General features: G+C 33.5%; 1 protein-coding gene across 1 annotated transcript; it reads right to left on the bottom strand.

The window, feature by feature from the left end:
• Positions 1 to 628: 628 nt before the first annotated feature.
• Positions 629 to 4,976, bottom strand: LOC100964977 (NKG2-A/NKG2-B type II integral membrane protein-like). The gene is made up of 6 exons (XM_003803719.1): positions 4,790 to 4,976; positions 4,135 to 4,230; positions 3,316 to 3,369; positions 2,663 to 2,814; positions 1,586 to 1,686; positions 629 to 740 (listed from the first exon to the last, which is right to left on the bottom strand). The coding sequence occupies exons 1-6, from the start codon at positions 4,974 to 4,976 to the stop codon at positions 629 to 631; spliced, it is 702 nt and encodes a 233-aa protein (XP_003803767.1).
• Between the last annotated feature and the right edge of the window lie 8,694 nt (positions 4,977 to 13,670).

Below are 13,670 nucleotides of genomic sequence, written 5' to 3'. Positions count from 1 at the left end.
ACAGAGAGAAGTTAAAGAAAACCTAATAGATTGCCAGACATAGCAATCTTCTATGCTTGGAAAAGTCAACTTTAGAGGCAGAATATAAAGAGGACAGTCCAAAACATCATCCCAGGAGAGTTATTTTCAAATAGTTTTTATAGAGAAGTCATGTAGATCGTGTACTTTTCATCCGTTTAAGTTTAAAAAGAAGTAAACTTTTAGTATATTTGTAGTTTTACAACAAAAATCACCTCTGAAGTTTACAAAATTTTTATCACCCCAAAATGAAAAAAATGTAGCAATTTGTGGTCACATCCTATTCTAATCTCCCCGTAGCCTTTGGCAACCACTATTCCACTTTCTCTATGGGTTTGCCTCTTCTTGATATTTCATATAAACAGATGTACATAACATGCAACTTTTAAATGGTGACATGCCACGCATGCAATGCTTAGCAAAACAGAGCCAGATACAAAAGAGATGATATCCTGTTCTTTGTGGTATGTGTATTATACTGTAATTTTTTCAAAAATATTTTTATTTATGAACAAATAACAATTCATGTTGACATATTCAATAAAAATAACATTTCCATTTCACAAAATATAAAATTGCACAGCTGAATTCAAACTCAGGTGCTTTCCTTCTAAAGCTTGTGCTTACAGATATAAATTGTTGAATATCCACATACATCTGGTTGAAGAGTATAGAGTAGTAGCAAAGCACAATTATGCTCACCAAGTCCTGTTTCTTCTATGCTGTAATGAAGAAAAACATATTTCTGTCATATTTTGTGGGGACAATCCATTAAACAAAAGCATTTTTCATGTAATTTAAGAAAAGAATTTCATAAATACAGTTAAGGAAGTCTCAATGTAATGCTAGTAAGTTTCAACGCAATTGCTATCATGAAAATAACACAGTAATCCCACATATCTATAAGGGATGTGCTTCAAGACCACCAGTAAATACCTAAAACTACCTATTTTACTGAACTCTACTATATACTGTGTTTATTCTATATGTAAACATATAATGTTTTATTAGAAATTAGGTACAAAAAGTGATTTAAAACAGTAAGTAATAGAACCAAACAGTAAGTATAACAGCATGCCAACATCACTACTCTTTGTCTTTGGGTGATTATTGTAAAACAGGAGGTGCTTGAATGCGAGTACTGCAATATTATTACAACTGGTCTGCTCCCCAGAGGGCTTCTGTGTGATTGATAGGTGGGTCACCTCTAGTGTGTAGATCTGCTGGTCAAATAGATGATTCAGGGCCCAGGCAAGACAGAGTGCACCAATGTGAAATTTCATACTGCTACGAACTCAGAACAGTGAACTCATATAATGCCTTTTTCTCAGATTTTCATTTCAAAATATTCTGACTATGGTTGACTACATTTATCTCAAACTACAGAAAGTGAAACCATTGATAAGGGGAAACTACTGTGGTCCAATCTAACATTTACGTCAACATTTCCCTAAATTTCAGCATCTTCTAAATGTTTATAATTCAACTTAAACTTACTTATATTAGTCTTCTGTTGTTATCCATTTTATTATTTTTCTACTAGATAGCACCATTGAAAAAAACTTACTTAAGTTTGAACGTTGAGCCATTTATTGACACCCATGGATGACCACTGCTCTGACGAAAAACTCCAACCCATGACCAAAGAAACAGGGAGTTCAGAAATTTCTACAGGAACATAAATATTCTATATTAAATAATTATTGAAAATTTTACAAATGTTTAAAAGTGCAAGTACTGTGTTCTTTCATTAGATCTATAATTGTCAAAACAAAATTAATATTTTAAGCATAAAGTTGAAAACCACTTTATAATTTTGGCTAAAATGAACTCTTAAACACTTAATACTTAGTAATTTCATTCTTCTTCTTATATTAGTTTTGAAAATTATGACCCATGTAATTTAATAGCAACTCATGTTGGCAAAACAAATATAGTATGAATTTAAATAAATTTCCAATACATGCATTTTTCCTGATGCTAATATAAACTCAAAGTATATTTCTATTATGTTTCTCAGTGTTGTCATTATGAAAGGAATTGAAAGGGCTGCCACTAAGGAAATAAGAGACACAGAAGCCAAAAATACTGGTTTCTGCTCCATCTAGGAAGACTCTATGTCCCTGAGGGCATGTGGATAATACTCTAGTGAAAGTTAAGAACTGCAGCTCACTGAATTAATATGGGTGAAGTGAACATATATCACACAGGATAAAAGGAGATAGCCGTGAAAATGTGTATTGTCACTTATGAAAATTCAAAAACTGGTAAAGTTTGTAATGTCAAAATTCAGGACAGTGGTTTGAGAAGGAGGGAGGAGAAGTGATGAGACCATTCACATGAGCAGGGCTATTGGGGCTAGAAACTCCTATTTTGCTATCTGATGTGTATTATAGGAGTCCACTCTGTGACGAACTTGCACATTCACAATGTGTTTCTACATTGTACAATTAAATTGCAAAATTTAATTTAGAATAAAAGTATTTATAGAAACATGGTTTTCCATGAGCAGCGACAATTGGTAATACTTAAATATACATTAGATTATAAATGGAAATACACAGTGACCGGTGAAGTCACACAACAGAATAATATTGACTGAAATAAGCTTCTATGAAAGTGTTTGAAACTTTTAACATCTTACCATTTCTTCTTCACTATCTATGTAAAGCAGAGTGGAGTTCTGAGAAGCACAGGCCATCAAACTCTCATTCCAAGTTTTGTGTTCCTTACCAATGTAATAACAATTGGTAGAATATGTGAACCACTCTTCTGGACAACGACTACATTGATATGCTAAGGAAAAATTATGAATTACTATCTCCAAAATAAGATTTTTAAATATTATTATTAGTTTACACATTTTCAAAGGTACAAAAATGTGTGTACCTGTCTTTATATCCTCATAAATATATTAAAGAAAAGCACTCATACATATGCACAGAAAAGCATCAGCCTCTCATTCCCTAATTATATTGTAATATAAAGAAACACATCAAACAAAAATCCACCCTTCAAATGTCTGAAAACTAATTGGCAAAACTACTTTTCTTGGAAAATCAAAATGATTTAACTGTTACCAAATAGTAGCAGTAGCAATTTGAGTCAAATAGCAAAAAGAGGGTGTAGCAATTTCACATTAGTATTTATACTAATTATTGAAGATAAGAGAATGCCCCCCATTACCTTTACCTCTGGATATTTATTGTTCATTATTTTATTACCCTTAAAAATATCTATTATCATTTTTGCACAGCCAAAGATCAAAGCAAAATATAAAATGACTAATATCAGTACCTTTCTGAGTTCCTATGTTCTGCGAAGAATTGCTCTGCGTCTGTGCTATTGGAGCTGGAAAAATTAGAGTAATCCTTATTAAAAATTAATATCTAAATAAGTCACAATAATTATAGTCTTTGAAATATGCTATATCACTTAGAATTATCTGTGGTAAAACTGATTTTAGCTAGAAAAAGTAAAGTAAAGAAGATTTGAGGAAAAAAATCTTTTCAGAGCCTACAAAACCATACTTTACCATTTTTGTATACTTCATATATTGTAATACTGGAATTATTTGTTTCAACAACTTTTAATAATTAATTTTTATTTATTGATAATCTTTTCAGACTCCTAAAATATATCTGTGTTATGATTTTTCTTTTTATTTATTGTACTCTATCACCCTTGGTAGAGTGCCATGGTGTCATAGTTCATAGCAACCTCCAACTCTTGGGCTCAAGCGATCCTCTTGCCTCAGCCTCCCTAGTAGTTGAAACTACAGGCACCCACAAAAACACTTAGCTGTTTTCTTTTTGTTTGCTTGTTTGCTTTGTTTATTGGTTAGCAGGCCCATGTGGGTTCAAACCCACCAGCCACGAAGCATATGGTTGACTCCCTAACCACTGAGCCCCAGGCACCCCTATGAAACTTTAATATATACATATAATTGAAAGCAAAGACTTTTTACAGTTATTCTTGTATTTATAGTTTGAAAAATTCTGAATAATCAATTCTCATTTAGTCTAAAACATACTTTAAAATGAGAATTCTATGGCTTGATCTGATGAAGTGTTTAGAGATACTTTCAACAATTCTTGTAAAACAAAACATACTTACAGGGAATGACAAGTCTGGTTACCACAGTGAACATTAAGACAAGAGAGATGATTCCCAGGATCCCAGCAATGAGCTTTTCTGGAGGGAATGGCAAGCCTGTGGGAAGAGAAATGGAAACACTGAAAAAGGAGAGATGGGGACAGTTTGTTAAAATACGTACAAGGGACCCAAGAGACCCCAGATATACAAAGAATCACCAAACCCACACCTACCACAGGGATCTTTCTCTCAGAATATACCACTGTATTTTCAGTAAATGTATTGCCCCATGAGTTGTTGGAAAAAGACTATAAATTTCAACAACATGTGAGTAAAATTTGTCTGATTATTTCATATTAAAATAGTATATGTCAACTCAGAACTCTGATCTTTAGAAATAAACTATGTGTGGCCAGGCGTTGTGGCGGGAGCCTGTAGTCCCAGCTACTTGGGAGGCTGAGGCAGGAGATTCGCTTGAGCCCAGGAGTTGGAGGTTGCTGTGAGCGTGATACCATGGCACTCTACCCAGGTGGACAGTTTGAGGCTCCGTCTCAAAAAATAAATAAATAAATAAAAGAAATAAACTATGTGAGCACGTCCTGCTCTTTCTCCACACCCTTGCACCACAACTGCCCATCCTAGGACAGTTGCATGGAAGAGCTATTAAGAGCTTTACCTTTGCAGTGGTAAGCTTTGCCATCCCCTTGAAAATCCTGAACTTCTCTTTGAAGGTGTAATTCCACATACGTTATTTCTTGTTCACATTCTGAAATGGAACTTTTAGGGTTCTTAGGTTTTCTTTGCTGCTTCTTTGGGTTTGGGGGAAGATTCAGTTCAGAATAGATCACTCTCTGGTTATCCATCTCTGCAGCTGTGAGACGTCAGGGACTGTGCTCTATGATACCTGGTCTTAAGAGAGTAGTAAATGGTTTATATAAGGACAAGAACCCTAGTGCAGTCCGAAAGGATGAGGTGGAGAGTGGGCATTGGTTCCCATTTTGCATTGAAGAATCTAAAGTTCTCACTCTAATTTCCTTAAAGCTTACCCAATTGTCTTTAAATAAAATATTTTTTATAAAATTGTCTACATTTTTCAAAACATTGCTGTTGGAATAATGAAAAGCAAAAGTAGCAAGGAATAAAGAACTCCATAAATATATACATATTTTTAAAAGTCTGATTGAAAAATACATTTTTACATTAATGTAATACCTGTATCAAAAATTAAAATGTTGTATTAGAAAATATATGTACTGATTGAAAATCAAATTTTGAAAGTCTATAATGGTTAAAGACTGAGTGATCTTAAAACGGAGAATAGGAAAGTTGACATAGCTCAGCCTGTGCACTAAATTACTTTTATTTTGTGCTTTACGCTTCTTTATTAAAATGGACGCAGTGTTTAAGTGGACTTTCGTTCGAATAACAGAAGGGTTTTGAGAAATCATTAACTTAAACAGTATTAGAAAGACTACAAAATATCTTTAAGTCTTAATTACAGAAGATTTGGCAGTTAATTTTATTGTTAAAATATGAAACCATAAGTTATAAATAGAAAATGTGTATCAGCTATGGAAGAACTTTTTTATTTCAGACTTCCAGAAAGTTATTATGTTAGGGTCAGCAAAGGACACTTTAGTGGTTTGAGTATTTTCATCAATTCATATAATGTAATGTCATACTTTAGTCACTCGGCTCTGGAGCCTTTAGTTCTAGAATTAAATTTGACTTTGCAATTCACATGGTGTGACCTTTAAAAAGTTACTTAGTATCTAATAACCTGGCCTCATAATCTAAAATAGGAATAAGATCCTACAAAATATAATGTCTATAAAACATCTACCACTCAAGCTGGTACCTAGAGTTCTCTGTAAAAATTAGCTCTATAGTTATTTTATTCAAAATTGCTATTTTATTGTTTCTGATTCATGGCCGTAAATGCATAGAAAATAAATCATTTCACAAATTGCTTACATCAGTCTGGTACATTTTTCTGCAATATTTTATCAACTTTTTTGACATCTTTCAATTGTATACTAAGTTCAGCATTATGTAATTTACCTTATCCTTATTTTAATTAAAAATAATTAAAAATAAAATGTTCTTTGTTTTAATAAAAGTTGCTGAAGAATTATGTTCAGCTTTCATCATTAAAGTATTTCCTTTTAATAATCTTTTATGGAGGGCAAGCTAAGTATGAATTATCTTATTATTCAGTGTCAAACAATGTAATGATGGCTGATCCGAAGTTAATTGTTTGTTGTGATAATGTTTAGGGGTTTCCCTTAAATTATGTTTGCTAACTTACCCACATAAATGTCTTGATGTCTCTACAAGCAGCAATCTGCGAACTTGGGAAATACTCCAACATATTTCACATGTTAGATTTTTAGCCCAAATTATTCAAATAAGGAAATTGGTTTCTACTCTGATTCTACTGCATATTAATTTTCCTCAGCTGCATCATACCTGGTACTTAGAATATTCCACAAAATAAGGAAGGCTAGTTGAGAGATAGACCGTAGTAACACATACCTTCCACACCCATAAGGTCATACATCCATTAGCGCAGAACCCAGGTTGTTCTCAGAGAAAGGCCCACGGCAGCTGAGAAATAAAAGGTGAAATGGAAAGGCATCAGTTCTGGACAAGAACAAACAATATCTGTGATCTTCACAGAGTGCCCTGCAAAGGCTCAGAGTGCTGCGAGAGTGGAAAAAGTAGATTTGTCATCATTGCGTCACCCAAGGTCTGCACAGGAAATTCTCACATATGGGCTCATTTGAAATCAATTTATCTGTCAAACATCTCCCAAAGCAGGAGACACGGGCTCTTAGTACAAGGACAAAGTAAAATTCTAAAGTGTGTCCTTTAGTTTGTCCATTGTAAGTGACTCTGAGAAGCTGTGTTCGTGTTCCACAAGATATGGGAGAAAAGGCTTGACCACCCTTGTGGGTCACTTTTTTTTCATCTGAATCACAAATATGTCAACTTAAGTTTTAAGTGTGCCTTAGATGACTAAGACTCCCTTTCAGACTAGGTTGCTAAATTTTAATATCATATGTCTTTTCATATTCTTGTCATGTCACTTCTATTAAGATGGAAAAAACTCTAACACAGTAACATTATCAATAGATAGTTACTGATATTTTTCATTAATTATTTTGAGGAATTCCTATAGTTTCAATTTATTGTAGATGATACAATATAATCAACTTAAAAATAATCTCTGAATTAGAAAAAATTATATCTATATTTTCTCAATAAGTGTACCTCTTTCACAATACATATGACACCTGTGCATACCCCATGTAAAGAACAACATTTATAAACCAGAATTTCCATCTCTAACAACTTTGAATTTCAGCAAATATCTAGGAAGCTGGAAACATTGAATTTTCCTTTATAAACAATCTCATCAGTAGCTTTTCTAAAGAAAATATAAAAATCCCATTTATTAATATTTATTGTTGATATGATTGTCATTGGGGTCTTAGTCATAATTTTTATTGTGTGGGCCAATATCTAGAAAAGTTTTTTCTACATTATCCTTTAGAATTCTTATGATTTCATTCCTTAGATCCAACTCCTTTATCAAACTTGAATTAATATTTGTGAGTGTTGAGAGGTAATAGTTCTGTTTCATTCCTCTGTGGGTGGCTATCCAATTTTCCCACCACTATTTGTTGCGTAAGGTATTTTTCCCCATTGTATATTGTTTTCTGCCTTGCCAAATACCAGTTGGTTGTAGGTCCATGGTTTTTTTATATCTGGGTTTTCTGTTGCATTGGTCTATGTCTCTATTTGGTACAAATGACATGCTGTTTTGATTACTATTACCTGTTGTATAATTTGAAGTCTGATAAAGTGATGTGTCCACATTTGTTCATTTTGCTTAAGATTGGTCGGTCTATTCAGACTCTTTTCTGGTTCCAAATGAAGTATAGAATTATTTTCTTTAAATCTGTTATGATGTTGGCAATTTGATGAGACTATCATTAAATTTATGAATAAGTTTGAGTACTATGGACATTTAAAAAATGTTGATTTTACCTGTCCATGATCATGATGTATTTTTCCATTTGTTTATATCGTTTACATGTTCTTCCTATGGGTTCCATAGTCTCTTTGTTGAGCTCTTTTACCATCTGGTTATGTATATACTTAGTTTCTTTTTTGTAGCTATCATGAGTGACATTGAGCCTTTATTTGATTCTTAACTATTATTAAGGTATAGGAATTACACTGTTCTATGTACATTGATTTTGTATCCTGAGATTTTACTGAATTCATTCATCCATTATCAATACAATGTTCCCCTATTCAAAGCTGGAAAAAGACCCTCCCCCATTTTCCAGGCCTAACCAAATAGAATTTTTCTCTACAACCTGCACTATTTGAATATCTCCTGCTCCTCTTCTCCAGAGTAGGAGGAATTGCATTCATTTGTTAATACCCTCAGTCACTAATCAACATTGAAGTCTACCAGGTCCTGGCCAGCTGTAATTCCCCAAAAAGTATAAAGCTCCTAGATGAAAGACCCATGCATGGTTTCCCACTTGGATCTCCCCTCTGCCAGAGACTCTGGTGTTTTCATTCCTTCTAGTCCATTCTATCTAATAAATCCTGTCTTATTAATTGCTGTGGCCCAAGGGTTCATTCTTTGAAACTCTGACACCAAAGACTTACTACAGAAAAAATTTCTGGTAACATTAGAGAAAACTGTTCTGGGATCTCTGTGGTTTTCTATATACAACATCATATCATCAGAAAAGTGTGATAGATAGCCTTTTTCCTGTCTGATTTGGAAACCCTTAATTTTCTTCCCTAGCCTGACTGCTATGGCTAGGATTCAAGCACCCTCTTGAATAGAAATTGTATGAGTGGACATCCTTGTCATGTTCCATTTCTTAGAGGGAATGCTTTCAACTTATCCCAAATCCATATGATGTTTGCTGTGGGTTTTATATATGCTTTTTATAATCCTGGGAAATCTTCCTCTGTGCCTAGTTTGTTGTGTGTTTTTTTTTTTTTTAATCATGAAAGGATGTGAATTTTGTGGAATACTTTTTCTGCATCTTTTAAGGAAATCTTATGGTCTTTATTTTTGCTTCTGTTTATGTGGGGAATCACATTTATTTATTTACATAACTTTGATCATTCTGTTTCCCTGGAATGAAGTCCACTTCATTCTGCTGGATGTTTTTTTCTTTTGATGTTTTGATAAATTCAGTTTGCTAGTATTTTATTAAGGATTTTTGTATCCATGTGTATAAGGAATGACTATAGATTTCTTTTATGTTCTGTCTTTTTCTGGCTCTGATATCAAGGTAATACTGGCTTCATACACATAGAAAACAACCTACAGAATGGGAAAAAATATTTGCAAGCAACCTATCTGATACACACTTAATATTCAGAATTTATAAAGAACTTATGCAATTACCAATAAAGAAACAAAAAACAATTTAGGCATGGTGGCTCATGCCTATAATCCTAACATTCTGGGAGGCCGAGGCAGTTGGATTACCTGAGCTCACAGGTTTGAGACCAGCCTGAGCCAGAGTGAGACTTTGTCTCTAAAAATAGCCAGGCTTTGTGTCAGGTGCCTGTAGTTCCAGCTACTCAGAAGGCTGTGGCAAGTGAATCACTTGAGGCCTAGGGCTTGAGGTTGCTCTTATCTATGACTCCATGATACTCTACCAAGGGTGACATAGTGACACTCTGTCTCAAGAAACAAACAAATAAACAAACAAAAGTTTTAAAATTGGGCGAGAGACATGAACAGAAACTGTCAAAAGAAGAGAGAAAAATGGCCAATAAACATGAAAAAACAGTCAATGCCATTAATCATCAGAAGAATGTGAATTAAAAACACAATGAGATAATACATTAGTCCATAGAATGGCTTTTATTAAAAAGTCAAAAAGCAATAGATGCCGACAGAGAATCAGAGAGAATATAATACTTATACACTACTGATGGGATGACCCATAGTATGACCTCTATGGAAAACTGTATAGAGATAACTCAAAGAAACTAAAAGGTGATGTACCACTCAATCTGGCATGTTTACGTGTTTACCAAAAAGAAAAGATTTGTCATCAAAAAGACACTTTCACTTGAATGTTATTGCAGCACAATGAACAACTGCAAGGATGTGTAGTTAACTCAATTACCAATTTATGAGCCGATTAATACAATGTGGCATATATATATATATATACACCTTGGCATACTACTCAGTTATGAAAAAGATGAATTAATACCTTTTGCAACAATCTGAACAGAACTGGAGACCATTTTCCTAAGTTAAGTATCTCAAGAATGGCAAAAAAAACACCATATATACTCGCTATTAAATTGGAACTAACAATGACCACACAGGTGCACAGATGGAAGTAAAACTCAGTGAAAATCCATCCGGAGGGAAGAGGGAATAGAGGAGACAGAAAAACCTACCTTGTGGGTACAGTGAATACTATTTGATGATGGGAACACCTAGAGCCAGGATTCAACAAGCATCATAGGAGCAATTAATTTTAACTAAAATATTTGTACCCACTTAATATTTTTATTTTTTTTAAAAAGGAGATAGACAAATGGATAAGAAGTATATGAAAAATGACCAACACAATTAATCCTCAGAGAAATGCAAATTAAAACTACAAGATGATTCCACCAAATCCCTGTTGCTGTGGTGGCCTGGGTCCCCACAATCATTGCTGGGATCTGCATTGAGTGCAGTCACTATGAGAAAACACTAAGACTTCGTAACTATCTCTGGTGAAATAACTAATGGGAGCTAGTGAGAGTCATATACTATAGCTAATAGCATCTAGTAAGTGCAGCCTCAGCCCATTATCCCAAAGGTCTCTTTATTCAATCCCAAACCATAAATCATGTTCACAACATAAAGCATAAAGTTAATTTTTTATTCAAAGCACAGCACCCTAAGTAATCATTAATAGTCAGAAGAAGGGAAACAAAAGATGGTAAATCATGCAAGCACATCATGTGTTTATAACATACACTTTACAGATTGAGGAGTAAACTTTAACTTGCCTAACTCATTTCAGTGATTCCCAACTATAACTGGGCAAGACTCAGACATTCTATTCTTTAGTTGCTAAGCATTCCATTCTCAGCCACAAGATATCAGTCAGGCCCTATGTGGCACCTGGAGGAGCAGGGTTCTGGACTCTGGTCAAATAAGACCTCCAGAATGCTAGCCCTGAGCTGCCTGGTGCCAGACATCCTGTGTGAACTATCAGTCTATTCCTAGCCTTGAATGGGATATGTCAGTACTTACGGGATTTGAAGAACCTGGACTCTGATTAATAAGCTCTCCAGAAATGCCTGGCCTGAACTACACTAGAAACTTAACTCCCACATGTCATGATGGCCAGTATTCAAAAGTAAAAAAAAAAAAGGTGATATATGCTGGCATGCATGCAGAGAACAGGATACTTAAACATAGTTAATGTGACTGCAAATAAGTATAAGCTCTATAGAAAGCAGTATGGAGATTTCCCAAATAAATAAATGTAAACACAAGTCATTTTATAAAAAGGCATATGCGCTCAAAATGTTTATTGTAGATGTGAAATCAACCTAAGTGCCCATCAGTTCTTTTGTGCATACAAAATATGGTATATTGAACATATACCATAGTTCACTATTCAGTCATAAAAATGAATGAAATACTCTTTTCCACCCACTTACATTGACCGGAGACTATTATTCTAAGTGAAGTATTTCAGAAATGGAAAACCCAAACCATATGTTCTCATTAATCATTCAAAACTGGGCAGCACCTGTGGCTCAAGGAGTAGGGCACCAGCTCCATATATCAGAGGTGGTGGGTTCAAACCTGGCCCCGGCCAAAAACTGCAAAAAGGAAAAAAATCATTCAAAACCAGGAATAAGGAAGGGTGGGAGACTGAAGAATAAACACTTGGCTTTGGAGTGCAGTGAATATTATTCTGGCTACAGCTACACCAAAAGGCCTGACTCAAGCATGATACCAAGTATCTAGGTAGCAAAAATATTTGTACCTCCTTAATAATTTGACTTTTTTAATGTTATAAATTAAAAGAAAAAAGGAAAATGTACACTGTGCAACAAAATAAAGTAGAAAGCTGCTGGGGTTAATATAGTATGGCAAAAATAATTATTGAAAATGTAATTTAATAATGATTGATTTTTCAAACTGTTAGTTATATTTTTTTAAAATATGTGTGCACCTAAGAATACTATTTCAACATAACTCAAAAGAAGTGAATGAATAAATAATCACCACGTAATAAACAATTCTGATTCACTGTTTATTGCACAGGTAAAATGGTGAGCTTATAGAAAGATTTAAACTACATAATTAACCATTACAAACATGCATGCTTACACAATAAATAATCACCATGTAATAAACAATTCTGACTCACTGTTTATTGCACAGGGAAAATGGTGAGCTCATAGAAAGATTTAAACTATATAATTAAGCATTAGAAACATGCATGCTCACACACACACACACACACTCTCACACATACACTACACTAATACAGAATACTTACATTTTTAAGTAACATAAAACTCAAAAGAAGTGAATGAATAAATAATTACCATGTTATAAACAATTCTGACTCACTGTTTATTGCACAGAAAGATTTAAACTAGATAATTAACCATTACAAACATGCATGCTCACACACACACACACACACTCATACACTACACTAATACATAATACTTAGTTTTTAAGTTCTCATTGAAAATTTCTAAGAATATTCTATAACCTTGTAATTCCAAGCGAGTTAATATGAAATACAGTTCTGTGCTCCCAATACAGTGCCAATAGTTCCTTGGCCAGTGGACAAGTATAATGTGGCCTTTCACTTTGAATAATAATTAATGAAAAATAAAGAACATTTAAAACCAGCTCCTCTATCACACCACCACATTAGAAGAAACATGTAGATCATTTTCAGCTTCACAATAAATACTCTAATTACAGTTTATTTAAATAGAAGTTTATAACCAAAAATTCAAAAATCTACATGATTTTTAATTGTCATATATTACTAAAGAGGCAAAAAAATTAAGACAATAGATAGTCACCAATTCTGTTATATGAATTGTGAGTAAAGTAGAGCAAAGTTCTTTCTTGTGAAAAATTGATTGCCTTAAAGACATATACTATAAAAACTAAGTTTAGAAATGGAATTATTTGAACATGCATCAAAAAAATATTTTTAAAGTTGAAATTAAATTAAGTAGAAGTGAAATAGATGAAAGAAAACAGCATATAGTATAAAAGCATAAGACACAATCAATACAGAGAGTCAACAAAGCCACTGATATTTTCATTGAAAATAATTAATAAAATTAACAAAAGATTTAAGAAAGTACCTGATGAGGCACAAGTATTTTATTTCTAGATTAATTGTGGGTATGTCTTTTGGATATTACAGATGAAAAACAAGGCATGATCCATCTCATAAATACAATTTAATATCCATTTGAAATAAAAATTTCTAAAATACACAAATGACCAA

This window comes from Otolemur garnettii, unplaced genomic scaffold, assembly GCF_000181295.1.
Source record: "Otolemur garnettii isolate 467f Iridium unplaced genomic scaffold, OtoGar3 scaffold00468, whole genome shotgun sequence".
Classification (NCBI taxonomy): domain Eukaryota; kingdom Metazoa; phylum Chordata; class Mammalia; order Primates; family Galagidae; genus Otolemur; species Otolemur garnettii.
This window is presented reverse-complemented; position numbering and strand designations above follow the sequence as displayed.